This window comes from Ochotona princeps, chromosome 27, assembly GCF_030435755.1.
Source record: "Ochotona princeps isolate mOchPri1 chromosome 27, mOchPri1.hap1, whole genome shotgun sequence".
NCBI lineage: Eukaryota > Metazoa > Chordata > Mammalia > Lagomorpha > Ochotonidae > Ochotona > Ochotona princeps.
Window position 1 is genome coordinate 21,727,298 of NC_080858.1, and position 16,483 is coordinate 21,743,780.

General features: G+C 55.5%; 1 protein-coding gene and 1 long non-coding RNA gene across 2 annotated transcripts in view; one reads left to right on the forward strand and one right to left on the reverse strand.

The window, feature by feature from the left end:
• Window positions 1–359: 359 nt before the first annotated feature.
• Window positions 360–12,822, reverse strand: TNFRSF1A (TNF receptor superfamily member 1A). Its single transcript, XM_058655680.1, has 10 exons — window positions 12,476–12,822; window positions 5,176–5,329; window positions 4,835–4,963; window positions 4,435–4,584; window positions 4,178–4,256; window positions 1,804–1,874; window positions 1,589–1,705; window positions 1,274–1,302; window positions 844–1,129; window positions 360–729 (listed from the first exon to the last, which is right to left on the reverse strand). The coding sequence occupies exons 1-10, from the start codon at window positions 12,512–12,514 to the stop codon at window positions 422–424; spliced, it is 1,362 nt and encodes a 453-aa protein (XP_058511663.1). The 5' UTR covers window positions 12,515–12,822; the 3' UTR covers window positions 360–421.
• LOC131478092 (uncharacterized) overlaps window positions 10,895–16,483 on the forward strand; it is a 49,063-nt gene continuing 43,474 nt past the window's right edge. The window contains exon 1 of the long non-coding RNA XR_009244297.1: window positions 10,895–10,938. This is a non-coding gene — a long non-coding RNA (uncharacterized LOC131478092). The remainder of the gene's footprint in view (window positions 10,939–16,483) is intronic.

The window sequence follows — 16,483 nt, forward strand, 5'->3', positions numbered from 1 at the left end:
CCCCTTTACCCTGCAACCAGCCATTTGGGCCTTCGCAGGCGGTCTTCAGGAAGGGGTAGCACCAGGCAAGTGACTGCTAGCTCACTCCTGCCACTCCAGGATCCCAAAATAAAAACGCCCAGAGCTCAGCTCCAAGGCAGAAATGGCCCTTCGACCAAAGCGGGGTCTAGCTCCATCAGGGGAGGAGAAATACCACGGGGGAAGGAAGCGGGGCCGCGCCCCGACGTCCTTCAGATGAGCGGGGCGTGGCCTCACGGGGGCGGGGCCACAGTGTCCCTCTGACGTCCTGCAGAGTAGTGGGGCGTGGCCTCACGGGGACGGGACCACACAGTGCTTCTGACGTCCGGCAGTGTGGGCGTGGCCTCATGGGGAGGCTGGGCCACTGCACCCCTCTGACGTCCTGCAGAAGTGAGGCTACGCCTCACCGGAGAAGGTGGGACGCTGCGGGCTGATAGGCTGGGGCCTTCAGCGCCTCCTGAATGTCCTCCAGGCAGCCGACCAGGTTCATTTCGCGGAGCACACGTTCCAGCAGGTCCAGAGTGGCTTCGTGTCGCGGTTTGCGCTGCCGCCAGGCCGCCAACATGCTGTAGTGAGCTTCCCGCAGGCAGCGCCCGTTCTGCAGCTCCAGCCGCTCTATCTCATGCTCGCCAAGCCCCAGGCGCCGTACGAACTCCTTCCAGCGTCCTGGGGGCACGCCATCCACCACGGCGTACAGCGTGGCGGGGTCGGCTGCGGGGACGCGGGGGACGCGGGGACGGTGAGCCTCGGGCGGCGGCCGCCCTCCCCTCGACCCTGCTTCTTCCAGGAGCCCTCCTCTCCACCCCAACCGCACCCCTTACTCACTGTCTGCGCGCTGCGGCTGCGGCTGAGGCTGCAGCGGGGCGCTGTCCTCCCCTTTGTACGGCGGGGTGATGGGGGCGGAGGTCAGGACGGTGCTGAAGTCGTGGTCCGCCTCCCGGTAGGTGAAGGCCACCTCCCTGGAGGCTGACACAGCGCTGAGCTTGGGCCAGTTCTCAGAGAGGCAGGGAAGGGGGCTGAAGGCTGAAGTAAGATAGGCGCCTGAGATGGGACAGGTGCCTGGGGCAGAAGTGAAGGGTTTCTCAGTGATTCTCTCTCTGTCCAGCTCCCCCTAAAAGAGATTGTTGGGGTGGGGAGACGAGAGTCTGTCTCAGCACTGTTCACTGGGGTTGGGGGTTGGGCCGGAGGGGAGTCCCAGGTGGGAGGGCAGGGGTCTGGATGTTCTAGTGAAGTGTGGTCTCCACTGTCAACTCACCTCTTTGACAGGTGTGGCTTTCCCACAAACTGAGAAGAAAAAAAAAGCATCAGTTTCACTTCCCCTGTTTTCAGCCCTGGAGACTTGCGGTGACATGCCTCACGGCTTATGTGACCCCAGGGAAAAGCCAACGACTGCTGGAGCCTGACATTCCTTCCCCACCCCACCCCAGACACTCAGGGTCCCCCCCCACACACACACAGGACCCACAGCAGCGAGTCGGGAGACACTCCTTCCCAGGAACTCCACACTGAGCCACCCACAGGCTTCCACAGCCTCGCAGCACCCTTCCCCCTCACCGCCCCACTCACTCACCGATGGAGTAGAATTTGGGCTTCCACCGCCGCTGGTAGTGGCACATTAAAAGGATGAAGAGGAGGGACAGCACACAAAGACCAAAGATGATCACCAGGGGTAGTAGCACTTTGGTGCCTGGAGACGGGGGTGGGGGTTCAGGGTCAAAGGGCTGGAGGGGTGGGTGCAGGGGCTGGAGCTGGGAGAGGCGGCTGAGCAAGGGTGGTGCTCCTCACCTGGGTCCTGAGGGTGCTGGACCGTTTCAGCGGGTGGCTGGCACAGCTTCTGGCACTCAGGGTCTTTACATCTGAAACCAGAGGTGGCTCTGGTGAGCTGAAGCTCTGCACAGGAGGGACACACGAGACACACGGAAGTGGATACATCACACAAGACACAGAGACACACAAAACAGACCATACACAACAGAGAGACACAGACACAAAACACACACATACAAGTCATACACCCAAACACACAGACACAGAGCTTACAGATACACAACACAGATACAGACACACATACATACAACACACAAAAAAACAGACAAACACACTGGCACATACGAGACATGAAACAGGCAGACACAAAAAACAGGATCATACAGAACACAGACGTACCATGCGCACAGACACAAAACAAGCTGCCTCACAAACGCCTTTTGTTGCCTCAAAAGACCTATCTTGGAAACCGATGCAAAAGAAACATAATCCCAGAAAAGGATTCATGTTTTGATTGAAAGGCGTCTTCAGAGGGACGGGTCCTGAGGCACCGCAAGTGAAAATGCCACTCGGGCACTACATTTCCGAGCAGCACGCGGGGCCGCTGAGCCCCTGCTTCCACTTCCCAGCCAGCTTCCTGCTAAAGGCATCAGAAGGCAATGGGCTCTAACTAATATGCCTGGGCCCCTGGTGCCCAACGTGAGAGCTCCTGGCACAGGCCTGGCCAAGTCCCAGCTGCTGTGGCCATTTGGGGAGTTGAACCAGTGGAGGAAAGATCTCTCCCAATCTCTGTCATTCTGCCTTCCACATAAGAATAAATAAATCTTAAAAACAAAAAGCGCACTAGGAAAATGCAGTCAGAGCATGAATTCCAACCATTCACTTGCCAGCAGGACTGATGCTAAGCCAGCCACCTGCCACTGTCCCTGTAAGCCCTAGCTTCCCCGTCAGTGCCAGGGATGACATGGTTTTGCCTGACATACTAGTCTTCCAGAGAAGGCAGGTGTCAGGGGACTGTTTCCCTGTTGGGCTCATGGACATGCGGCAAAGGGACTGGAAAGGACTTTGCAGCACTAGTTACACAACCTGACTTGTGAGTTGGTGACACAAAGTTATTTTGTAGTGTGGTAATTCCCACAACCTTTTTTCTTTTACAGTGTATTTCATTTTACTTAAAAGGCAAAGCAACAGAGGGATAGAATCTTCCATCTGCTGGTTCACTGCCCAAGTGGCTGTGACAGTTGGGGCTGGGCCAGCCTGAAGTCAAAGAGAGCCAGACCCCCATGTGTGTCTCCCATGTGGGTGCAGGGGCCCAGGCGTTTGGTTCCTCTTCCGCTGCTTTCCCAGGCTCATTAGCAGGGGGCTGAGTGGAAAGTGGAGCAGGGGACACTTGAGCCTGTGTTACAGGCAGTGGTGACCTCACCTACTAACCCACTGCACTACAACCCTGGTCATGCTTCTCACATGGGTGTCATTATCCTAATATTAAAGATAAGGAGCGATGAAGACACCTGTTAAGAAGCCTTCATGGCACATTGAAATGTCTGGATTTCAGGCCTGGCTCCGTTCTCACTTCCTGCTTCCTGCTAATGTGTACCCTGCGAGACATGGTGATGACTGAAGTACCCGGGTCCCTGCGCCCGACAGGAGAGACCTGGATAGAGTTCCTGGCTCCAACTCAGCCCCACCAGTGCTGCGGGCATAGGATAGGATCGAGCTCTTTCTCTCTCTCTACTGCTCAAATGACTGAACAAAATGCTAACCAAAACATAAGTAATGAGGCTGGCGCTGTGGTATAGTGGATTAAGCTTCCTTCCACCTGTGTCGCCAGCATCCCGTGTGAGTCCCGGTTCAAATCTCAGCTGCTCCACTTCCAATCTGGTTCCCCAATAATATGCCTGGGAAAGTAGCGGAGGATACCCAACATCCAGGGTACCAGTGTCATGTGGGCAAACAGAAAAGAAACTACTGTCTCCTGGCTTCAGCCTAGCCCAGCCCTGGCTGTGGTAGTCACCTAAGGAGTAACCCAGTGGATGGAAGACTCTCTCTCTCAAATTCTCTAACTCTGCTTTTTAAATAAGTAAAATAAGTTATATATATATAATATTTAAGTTATATATAATACATACATTAGATATAATAAATTATACATATGGAATTAAGTAAGACTCAGAGACATTAAGTAACTTGCCCACGGTCGCACACCAGTGCATGGTTAGGCCAGAATTGAAACCCAAGAATGTTCAACTCTGAAAGCCTTCACACCTTCCTCTTTTCAAGGGAGTGTGTAAGAAAAGCCCATGTGGGGCCTGGCTAGTCCCTCTCTGCCACTGCTGTCAGAGCCCACCCCACGCCGCCTTCCCGGTGGCCGGCAGCTGGCACAGATACTCACTGACTACAGGAGATGCACATGTTTTTACTTAGGTAGAAGCCTGCGAGGCAGGTACACACGGTGTCCTCATGCTCCTGGCCTGCAGGGAGAAGAAATACCACAGTTACAGGAGGGGCACCCGACAACCCGAGGACACCCTCCAATGGAGGAGGAGAGAGGTGCCCAGACACCAGCCCTCCAGCTCCGCGGCTGCAGGAGTCCAGCAGGAAGGGAGCACCACCATCCACCAGGGCCTTGAAGGGGCAGGTCCTGCTCACAGGGCTTGGTCACAGTTCCATTGGGGCAGAGGCTGCAGTTCTCGCACTTGAACATGTCTCTGGACACAGGGCTCCGGTATTGGTTCTTCCTGCAGCCACATACGGTGTCCTGGTCCACTGTGCATGGAGAAATCTCCACTTGCTTCATCTCTGTTGAGAGGATGAGGTGGCACATGAGTCCTGCATCCCTCAGGCTGCGTCCATCCCACTGACCCTTCCGTGCAACCCCGTTCTTGGACACTCTTCCTCCTGTGTGTGTGTCTGTCTGTCTGTCTCCTTGACCCATCGCACCCAGGGCCACTGTCACACAACCCTGCCCTGTATAGGCTCCTGCAGGGGTAGGCTCACACCAGGCTCCAGCCAGCAGCACATCCCGGCTCTCTCCCCAGGCCACGCGTACCCGGTCGGCATTTGGAGCAGCTGAGACACTGGTTGAGGAAATTTTCCGAAGCGGTATAGGTGCCCTTTTCACATTCCCTGCAGTCCGTTTCCCGTCCTGGCTCTGGACAGTCATCGTATAAATAAGTTCCTGAGAACGAACCATTTGGGTCAGGCTGCAGCAAAGTGCCCTGCTGCCCTGGAGTCCCTGGGAAAGGCAAGTGGCGGGGGCAGGGAAACCCCAACCCAAGAGAGGCAGCAAAGTTGCAAAGGGGAGGTGGAGAGGGTAGAGCGAATGCCAGGAGAAAAAAGCCAAGAAAGAAGCAGGGGCCCCCATCCCTGGGCAAATCTGTTGTCTCCCACCTTTGTGACACTTGGTGCAGCAGACGGACTTATTCCGCCGGTGGCTGTATTTCCCCTGGGGGCACGGACTGTCGCTGTCCTCCGGGTCCCCATGATAGGCAACCAGTCCAATAACCCGTAAGGGATATATTTCCATGGACAGGACCAGGAGCACCTGGAGAAGAATCACACAGAGGAGATGCCCTTAGGAGAGGAAAGTGCAGGAGGACCCAGAAGTGGCAAATTGAAAACTCCCTCCCTGCTTCTACCGCTACCCAGGCCACTGCTCACTGAAGGTCTTCCTTGGCAGCTGGCACCACCACGTGATTAGAAACTGAACTGTGCCCTGCGTGGCCTGTGTGCTGACTGCTGTCCCTTCACTCCAAAGCCTAGAGGGTCCTGGGGGCCCTAGGCTGTATTTTACCCTTACTCAGAGTCCCTCCCTGTAGCTAACAATGATACACACATGGCGGTTATACAAGGAATGTTTTCTGGACCCGGAACTAGCGGGCTACTTCCATGCTGGCTCTTTCTTTCAACAAGCACCCCCAAAAGATTGGGGAGCATCTCTCCTAGGTAGAAGTGGGCTTCAGGGTCAGGATGACATCCCTGGACTAAGTTCTACTGCAGAATAATCCTGGAATAATTGAGGCCCATGCTGGTCCTGGACAGGCCGCAGAGCCAAGGGAGGCGTGTTGTTTTGTTTTGTTTTGCTCTGTTTTGTTAGGAGCTGTGTTTTTAAAGCTCTGTGCAAACCTCGCCTTAGGGATCATCGTGCCCTCACACTTCCGTCCTCTCCCACCAGGAAATTGATACAAACACTCCAGCTCGGCAAGAACAAACAGGGAGGGGAACTGAGAGGGAAAGTTCAGAGGTCAGGATTAGGATCAGCAGGTGACAAATGAGGTGTTGGCAGCAGTGGACAAAGACAGTCACGCAAATCAAGGATTTGGCTGGAGGCAGACGATTTGGCTCCGATGATCAGCAAAACAGGAGCTGAGGAACTGCCAAGCATCCTGGAGCCTTGTGCAACCAGGCCATTTGGAAGCAAGCTTTTGTGTTTTTGTTTTTTTAACAGCCTCTGGCCAAGCCCACAGCACCTGAACAGCTTGCCCTGTTCTGGTAACTTTAAGCAAAGCCAGGAGGCCAGGGCAGGATATCTCCAAATGTTTAGATAGACCAATCAGAGCACAGAATTACAGCCCAGGATGGGAGGGTGTGGCAGCGTCCCTTCCACCCCACCACCTCCACCACGGGACCAGCTCTTCCAATCTCCCCAGCTCCACTTTTGGGAACAGGTAGCCCCTAAGTCAGCCACTGGGCGACGCTGCAACCCCAGCAGCACAGACCTGGAAGGTCAGCTCCAGCCAGGGAGAGAGGGACAGCCACCCACAGGGACCCAGCCAGCAGGGGCGCCTGCTGCCACCAGGAGGCCAGCAGGAAGGGCTGGTGTCGGGAAGAACTTCGCTGTCCTGAAAGTGTGGCTCCTTTCCCCGAAGGAAGGGCTTACAGCACGAAGGTCACTGGCACCTCTCAGGCTCATGCCTTGGAGCTAACCCACAGGGCAGAGAGAGTCTAGGGGTGGAGAAAGTCGATGTCTCTAGGGCCCAGGTGGGGGAGGGATCTTCTGGGGGGGGGCGTGTGGCCAGTAAGGGCGACCCCTCCTGAGAAGAGCAGGGACAGAGGTTTGCTCAGGCCTCGCAGGGCCTCGCGTGTCCTCTCCGCATCCAGGCCTCCTGGGGTTAAGTCAAATCCGGGAAAGCGCAATCTTTTCCCAGCAGCTCCGCCCCGTGACTCAGGCCAGAGGGAGGGAGGGGATGGAGAGCGGAGGAGAGGGAACTAGCAGGTTCCCTAGCTCCTCAGGGGTCATGAGTCAGCAGAGACCCATCCTAACCTTCCTCCTCCCAGCCAGTCCCTCTCCCTCGGTCCCCACTCAACGCTCTTCTAGCCCGTAACCCTGAGCAGCATTGAACCATGGGACCCCTGGCCCACTTGGCCTGCACATTTCAGGAAATGCCTCCCTCTCCCTGTTCCATCTCAAAGGAAGTCTCCCTCGACCCCTGGCTTCCTCCCACTCCGCCTCCCTGAAGGCCAAGGGGTTCCTTCCCTGCCCCAGTTCCAGCAGATAAACCCATCCCCTGGGCTCTCTCCTAACAGCCCCCTGGCGTGCCCCAGTTCCAGTACAGCACAGACCCAGGCTGCCCTCCCAGCCTGGGTTCACCGCATTCCCACAGCCTGGCTGGTTCTGGGATTTGGGGCCCTCTGCAATCCCAGCCAATCCTGAACCTCCATAGCTCCCCGCTCACCCCCTCAAGCACCCTGGCCTTGAAGGAAAACTCTGAATATCCACTTCCAGGAATTGGGGGGTGGGGGGCGGGTAGGGATATGAAAAGGAAGCAGCGTCATGGCCCAGGGATCTCGCGGTCAGCTGGCTCTCTGGTCCCTAGAAGCCAGGGTCCCCAGGCTCCCCTCCAATGGGCACTCAGGGGCACTGCCTGGCCCACAGAACCCAGTTCCCTGACATTTGCATTCTATGGCAAGAGAGCAGAGCCGGAAGGTAAGCTCCAGCTGAGTGCTGTACCCAGGAAGCCAGGGGTGCTGGTGGAAAGACAGTAGGGGGGCGGCCCAGCACCCCTCCAACTCCCCCACAGCTTCCGCCTAGAGGCTCTCAAGTGTGACTTCCTGTACTGTGGCTACAGCGCGGTGGGGGAGAAGCTGCACCACCCACTGGACCTTGTGGTCTAACCCTGACCCACCTACCTCTCAGGCACCCATCAGCTGCACTCTCTCCACACTCCTGCGCTCATTCAGTGACAATGTGTGAGTTTCTTTAAGGTCAAGAACCCTGACAGCTTCTCGCTGGTCCCAGGGGCCTCCCCCTAGAGATCCCACCTCCTCATCACAAAGCCCTGGATGGGGGGGCGGGAGGGGGTGGGTTGGGGGAGAGTGACACACACTTCCCCAACCCAAACCTAAAGCCTACAGACACTCAGCCCCCTGTGAACTCAATACCACCATACCACAAACTGATGGTATCTCCTTTTGGCTCTTATCATAACCTGGTTGTGTTGGACAGGAGATACCATCTCTCCAGGCAGACCATAAAGACAATGAAAATACAGACAGCCCAGGTCTTGGTCAATCGGTGTCATCCTGTTGGGCAGCGGGCACAGGTGCGCTGATGGCCCAGGGACTCACCTGCTATGCACTCGTGGTGGGCCCAGCGGAGTCCCCCAACCAGCACATACCCCTGTGACTGCTCCTTCCTCCTGGAGACCCAAGGACGCGTGGAAGCGACGAATGCAAACGATAGCGCTGACAAGCCTTGCCCGGGCCTGCTCCGTCTGCACATCCACTTGGCCATCCCCCTGACCATGCAGTGGACACGGCCCAAACTACATGTGTCCATCTCACCTATGACCCAGTCTCAGAAATGTCACACCACCAACTTCTCCCACCAACGCTGAGACTGCTGACGTCACTCCTGCCTCAGAACACTCCCATTCCTACTCAGGCTGCCATACCTGCCCGTCTGATCACCCTGCCTGGCCTTCCTCTGGGGTCTCTCTCCCCTCGGCCACCAATACCACCTGCCCTGGATGACTGCGACTGTCTCCCAGCCTGTTCCCCGCTCCAATTCAACCTACACTTTCTGATTAGCACACAAGCTTCAGCTTGTCCTGGCTGGCTAGCTGGCACATGCATTTGCCTCTCCATCTCCAAAACCTGACTTCAAACATCACTTCTAATGGTGGAGGCTGCTCCTGGCCGCATATCTCACTTCTCTTCTGAACATAGCCCAGGCTCAGAGCAGCAGACGCTGCAAGTGCGGGCTCTGAATGAGTGAATGAGCTCCCTACCCTCAGTCTACAGTCCAGGTTCTATCTTCATTCTCACCCTGCCCCACTCCTGCCTCACACTTTCCACGAGGCTTCTAGTCCTGACTGTATTCAACAAACGGGTAAGGAGCACAGGTTCCCTAGAGGTGCTTCTGTTGGGAAGTGCTCTCACTAAGCCAACACACCCCCAGACAGGCCCTGGGATGGATCTGGGGGCAAAGTCCCTGAGCCAGCCCGGGAAGGGGGACGGGGAGGGGGAAGCTCCTGCATTTCCTGAAGGTGTAATCTGTCCCCCCTTCTGCCCAAAAGAGGTCAGAAACTCAGGCGCGTTCTCCACTCCGCCAAAGCCATCCATCTGTGTTCCAGGACATCACAGTGCAGGTCTCCCATGCGGGCATAGGGTCCCAAAGCTTTGGGCCATCCTCAACTGCTTTCGTAGGCCACAAGCAGGGAGCTAGACGGGAAGTGGGGCTTGCCTGAATTAGAACTGACGTCCATATGGGATCCTGGCGCTTGCAAGGTGAGGACTTTAGCAGCTAGGCTATCGCACCGGGCCCGTAAGATTATTTTTAAATGCAAAAATGTTTGAGATTGGGCCCAGTGCAATGGCTTAATTGGCTAATCCTCCATCTCCAAATGCCAGGAGCCCATATCAGTGCTGGGTCATGTTGCAGTTGATCCACTTCCCATCCACCTCCCTACTTATGGAAGACGGCCCAAAGCCTTGGGACCCTGCACCCGTGTGGGAGACCCAGAATAACTCCTGGCTCCTGCAGTTGTGGCCATTTGAGAGTGAACTAGCAGATGAAATATCTGTCTCTTCATCTCTCTGTAAATCTCTTTCCAATAAAAATAAATAAATCATACAAAAAAAATTTAAAAATTGAAATCCAGGCTTGGGCCTAGTTTTTTTCACCATGTGCATTTCCTATGAAGTTTTTGAAAACTCCCGTCCTTGACATATCAATCTACCTCACCTCCAGAACAACATAAGGAGGCAGGGTAGATACAACCTGTTCAAGTTCACACAGCCGTCTGATGGGAGGGAGTCGGATTTGGACCCAGGTGATGGAGTGCCAACAAGAGAAGAGAGGCTGCCCCAGCCCAGATCAGACCCCCAACAGTTCCCAGTGCTGGGTAGCGGAGGGAAGAACTGGGGAAGGCCAATCTGGAGAAGGGAACGGGAGGGTGGGGAATGGGAGTGGGAGAAGAGGAGAACAACCGCCAATGGAAGGAACGGCACAAAAGGCGGCCCTGGGGTTAAGAAGCTGACGGGGGCTGGCACTGTGGCCCAGGGCACTAAGCAACCACCCTCTTATCAAAGCATGGGTTCAAACCTCAGCTGCTCTGCTTTCGATCTGTCTGGTAGTGTGCCTGGGAAGGCAGAGGAAGATGGCCCAATATCACCCATGTGGGAGACCTGGATGGGTTCACTGGCTCCTGACTTCAGCTTGGCTCAGCTCTAACCATTGTGGCCACAGGGGAGTGTGATCCAACGAATGGGAAATCTCTTTTTGTCTCTTGTTCTTATTTCTCTGTTTCTATAATTCTCTGTCTCTATAGTTCTGCCTTTTTTTTTTTTTTTTAGGGTCTAATAATTCGGAAGGCAGAATTACAGAGAGAAAGAGTTGGTTCACTCCAGAAGTGTCTGCAATAGCCACAGCTGGGAGCTTCTGCCAGGTCTCCCACACAGATGCAGGGGCCCAAGCACTCCGGCCATCCTGTGCTGCTTTCCAAAGTGCATTAACAGGGGGCCGGATCGGGCCCGGCAGCGTGGCCTAGCAGCTAAAGTCCTCGCCTTGAACGCGCCGGTATCCCATATGGGCACCAGTTCTAATCCCAGCTGATCCACTTCCCATCCCGCTCCCTGCTTGTGGCCGGGGAAAGCAGTCGAGGACGGCCCAAAGCTTTGGGACCCTGCACCCGCGTGGGAGACCTGGAAGAGGTTCCTGGTTCCCGGCTTCGGATCAGCGCGCACCGGCCGTTGCGGCTCACTTGGGGAGTGAATCATCGGACAGAAGATCTTCCTCTCTGTCTCTCCTCCTCTGTGTATATCCGCCTTTCCAGTAAAAATGAATAAATCTTTAAAAAAAAAAACGAAAAAACAGGGGGCCGGATCAGAGGTAGAGCAGCACCACTTACAGGATGTCACCAGTTAAGACACTTTTAGGGGCTATCAGTGCTGCAAACAGAGGCTTGATCTACTACACCATGGTGCCAGCCCCTGAAAGAAGTCAATCTCAAGACAGACAAGACAAGAAGAGGCTGCTTGGGACACTGGTATTCTATATCACAGTGAGTTCAAGTCCTGGCTTCACTTCAGATGAAGCGTCCTGCTGGTGCAAACCCTTTGGTCCCTGCCACCCACGTCATAGACTTGGATGCAACTCTTGGCTTCTGGCTTCAGCCTGACCCAGCTCTGGCTCTTATGGACATCTGGGAAATGAATCAGTAGACGGAAGGTCTCCTTCTCCTGCTCTCTGTCTCTCAAATAAATAGAAAAGGAAGCAGCTCTGGACGACAGAGAGGAGAGTAAGGAATGGTGGGAGACGAGGGAGAGGCGGGGGCGGGCGCAGCGATGGAAGGGGCAAGGACACGAAACACTGGTCCACAAGGCCAGGAAAGCCCACCCTTCGTGATGGGGACTGCGGCTTTAAGTATGGAAAAAAGAAACTTGCAGGAGCCCAGAAAAGAAATGAGGATACAGCGAACAGAGCCTGGAGCCGGAGAACGGCACATTCTCCAGTGACGAAAACAACTTTCTACCAACTTCCCCAAAGTGGAAGGTGGAAGAAGAAACTAAACATTGACACTCAGGTCTGCCGGCCGCAGGTCCCTGCCTGGGTCGCGTGGTGGCAGCCACCTCACTGGGGTCCCACCCTGGGGACCTCCCGCCCAGCAGGGCAGAGGGGAAGAGGAGGTCCCCCACCTCCCAGGCAGCGGAAGGCGTGCACTTGGCACTAGCCTGTCTCGCTCTCCACTCCCAAATGCTTCTCCCAAACCCACTCCACTCACGCCACCCTCCCGACTGTTTCCCCACCTCACTTGCCTTCCATTCTTTGCCTTCTAATGGATTTTCTTCTGGCAGCTTCAACACCCCACCACACCCCAACCCCCACTCCCAGCCCAGAACCCCAGACCTGCTAGACTCAGACAAGTCTGGACCACCCACCCCCCCACACACACACCTCAGCGCCGGCAGCCTGCCCATCACCACTGTCCCCTCGCCATTCCCAGACACCCCCTCGACCCGCACCTTTCCTTTCCTTCACTCTTTCCCCCTTTCACACACGTTCCTGACCCCTGCCCCGGGACGACCCCTTCTCCAAGAGCAGCGACACCTCTCTACGGGCGGCGCCGGGGAGCCTGGGGCCCCGCGCGGGCCTGCGTCGGGCAGGGAGCCAGGCCCACACAAGGGAAGCGTCAGCCCCGTCGTGGCGGCCGGTGGCCTGCCCCGCTCCCGCCTCGCTCCCCGGTCTCACCAGCGGCAGCAGCAGGCCAGGCACGGCGGGGAGGGCCATGTCCGGCCGGCGCAGGCCTCTCACTCCCCCATTGGGGCTCTGGCGACGGAGGCGGCGGTGGTGGCGGCCAGGGATGAACGGCTGAGTCCGGCAAGGTCCCAAGTGCAGCCAGGCGCGGGGAGCACTTGGGTCGGGGAGTGTAGACCCGAGTGGAGGCCACGGCCCGGTCTCAGGGTTCTCGAACCCAACGCCAGGACTGGAGCCCCATCCGGAGAACTCGGAGAAATTACAGCCGGAGAGAGAGAAGAGGTGGGAGGAGAAGGCTGAGCGGCAGCCGGCAGGGTGTTGCAACGCGCGGGGACAGGAAGAGCTTGGAGAGGAGGCGGGAGGAGGGGTCGAAGGTTCTTTAACTCTTCGCAGCCCAGCCGGAGGCAGTGGCGTCTCTAATTTGGCTGCCTCGTGGCCCCCTTACCCTATAACCCATCACTCTGAACACCTCCCCAGCTAAACTTCAGGTGCAGCGAACCCTTCCCCCATCCCATCACCAACCTGTCCCAGTGGGGCAGCAATGGAAAGACCCAAAGACCTGGAATCCCAGTGCTCCGGGGTCCAGTTCAGCTGGGTGGTCTTGGACCCATCACGAAGCCTCCCTGAGACTATTTTCCAGTCTGCAAAATGGAGATAAGCTGCCTCTTGGGATTGCTGCAAGGATTGCTAGAAATGGGGTTGCTTTGCACCTGCGTCCTGACACAAAATAAATTGTCAAGTGTTCTCAGCCCCCTCGTCCTTCCCCCTCCTGCACCCACTTTCTTAGGAATCACCCGGCCAGCCCAAGCCTCTGCCTTTGCCCTAGCCTTAGCTTGCTGGCTTGATTGTGTCCTGGCTTTCTGTTCTCACCCAGTCTCTGGGTGAGCCTGCCTGTGCCACTGATGATGAGACATACAGCAACCCTTCTCCTCACCTGTGGAATGGGGGTATAGTCCTGTCTGCTCAGCACCGCCCCCTCCCCTCATGTGAAGATGCTTTGGAAATACCGGGGTCTGCCCGATGATACCCCCAAATGCTCTGGTACATCGGCCTAGAGCCCTGACCCTGGGAGACAACCTGCTGCTACCCTCTGACTTTGTAACAGGACAAACAGGCTCAGAGGCCAGAGGTACGCAGGGAGACAGAGCAGTGGTGAATTCAGGACTGCTGCTTCTTTCTCCACATATCTCCTGGGGCATGAGCCACTATCTGCTGGGGTTCAGGAGGAGCAGCCAACACAGAAGGCCTGGGCGTTCCTGGACATGGCACAGGCAGCCTGCGTCCAGGTGAGCTCCCTGGGGAACCAGTTAGCACTTGGGTCAGGCCCTCCCCAGAGGGAGGTCACGCTCCACCCTTTAATTCTGCTGTCTTAAACCAGTGGACAGTTGTACAAAAAGTATTAGAGTGCTGGTCTGAGTCCTAGCCGCTCCACTTCCAATCCAGCTTCATACTAATGTACCTGGGATGCAGAAGACAGCCCAGGTGCTTGGGCCCCTGCACCCACACGGGAGACCCAGAAGAAGCTCATCGGTGCCCACACAGGACTGGCCCAACTGTGGTTGCTGTAGCCATTTGGGGAGTGAACCAGCGGATATGAAATCTTTCCTTCTCTCTCTATAACTCTGTCTTCCAAATAAAACTAAATAAATTTTTTTCAAGATTTTGTTTATTGGAAAGTCGGATTTTACGAAAAGATGGACAGCTAGATCTTCCATCTGCTAATTCACTCCCCAAGTGGCCACAATGGCCAGAGCTAACCCAATCCGAAGCCACGACCAGGAGCCTCGTCCAGGTCTCCAATGTGGGTACAGGGTCCCAAGGCTTTGGGCCCGTCCTCGACTGTTTTTCCAGGCCATAAGCAGGGAGCTGAAAGGGAAGTGAAGCAGCCAGGATATGAATCGGCCCTCAAATAGGATCCCAGCACATGCAAGGTGAGGATTTAACCACTAGGCTGTTGCACCGGGCCCAAACAAATGCATCTTAAATAAACAAACAAATAAATAGGGGCCAGCATTCTAATGCAGTGGGCTGTGCCACTGGCAACCCCTAAGCACTCTGGTTCGAGTCAGGTGCTTCACTATAGCGCCTGCTCCCTGCTAATACACCCAGTAAAGCCTCAGAAGACGGACCGAGTGGTTGAACCCCTGTACCCACGTGGCAGCTCCAGATAGATTTCAAGTGTCCTGGTTTTGCTGTGGTCCAATCCCAGCTGTTTGAGCAAATAGGGGTTGAAATCAGCAGATGGAAGTTCTCTCACTTGCTCTGTAACTCTGCCTTTCAAATAAACAAATCTTTTTTAAAAATAGACTAAATTGCTATATCAGACTGAATAAAGCATAATGTTGGACTGACTGACCAGTTTCCAACATAAAGAAGAGGGACCGCTCATTTTGCTGGAGCCCTCACAGGGCTGGGTGGGTGAGCGAGGCACATCATGTTTAGGGAGTCTACTGCGTATGAAGCCTTCTGTAGGTGACAGTGATATCGACAGACATAAGAGGGGCCGGTGCGGGAGCTCATGGTGACAAGAGGATCTCGTAATACAAAGCTAACATGGGGATGAGAACAAGACAGGAGTATCTCCGTGGGCAGAAAAGATAATGATGAGAAAGAAAGCGGAACAGGTGCAGATGACTTGGCTCTTGGGGTCTGGGGGCAAAGGCTGAAGCAAAGGGCTTAGGTAGGAGACACACCTCCTCTTCCTCTCACACACACACACGCCCCAGAAGGGCACTGGACTCCAAGGCCAGGTGACACGAGTTCCAGCCCCAGCCCTGTGTGTGTCACCAAGAAGCAGGCTGAGTCACAGCACACCCAGGTCCCAGGCTCGTGCTGAAAGAATCATGCCCCTGACCGGGTCACTCCACCCAGTTTTAGCCCTCTACGGATGCTGAGGCAACAATACAAGTTCTCCTTGGTACTCTGCCTCTTAGGAGGAACTCACAGGCATGGGGTGGGGGTCAGGAAACATGCCAGGGTCCACATGCAGGTGGGCAAGGGGCACCGGGGCCCAGGTTTGGGTGCTGAGTGCACGCACCCACGAGGAGAGACAACCAACCCAGCTGGGTCTGGCTGGTGCACCCAGCCTGGCTGCTATGTGAGGGCGCTGGGGCTGGGTGGGGCCAGGCCAAGCAGCCAAGGGCAGGCTGCCCCTAAGGACAGCCTGGGAAAACACACCAGTTCCCTTCATGAACTGAGGCTGAATGAGACCACAAAAAGGAACTCTCAGGAGGCAGTCTATAGCTTCCAGGGTGACTCCCAACTCCTTTCCCTGGATTCCCTCGTTCCCCTGGGGTCCCTTGCTCAGGCTGTCCAGGACTGAAATGCAGGTCTGAGGGCAGGTGTTTGGTGTGCTAGGTAAGACACAGCCTGGGACAGCCCCATTCCTTATCCAAGTGCCTAAGTTCGAGCCCCAGCCCTACTCCTGGCTTCACCCTGAGCCAGCTCTGGCTGCTGGGTGCATTTAGGGAAACAAAGGATAAACTCATTCTCCCTCTCTCTGTTTTCCAAATAATAACAAATAAAGTCATGCTTTATGTTTTTTAAAAAGAAAACCCTTGGGTGGGCCTGGCGCGGTGGCCTAGCGGGCAAAGTCCTCGCTTTAAAATAAAAGAAAACCCTTTACGAAGCCTCATAGAGTCCCCTTCGCTCCTCCCTTTGGTGGCAATGTGTGAAGGCTCTGAGGTCCCAGGGGGTTGGCACAGCAGGTTAAGCTGCCACGTGTAATAGTGACATTCCACAGTGGAGTGATGGTTCGAGTCCCAGCTGTTCTGCTTCTGAGGCAGCTCCCTGTTAACACACATGCTCAAGAACTAGGTCCTTGTTACAGGAGAGCTAGATGGAGTTCCAGGCTCCCGCTGCGGCCTGGCCCAAACCTGGCTATTGCAATCATCTGGGGAAGGAACCAGCAAATGAAAGATTTCTTTAGTTTTTTTTCTTTTTTTAAAGATTTATTTATTTTTCTTGCAAAGTCAGATATACAGAGAAGAGGAGAGACAGAGA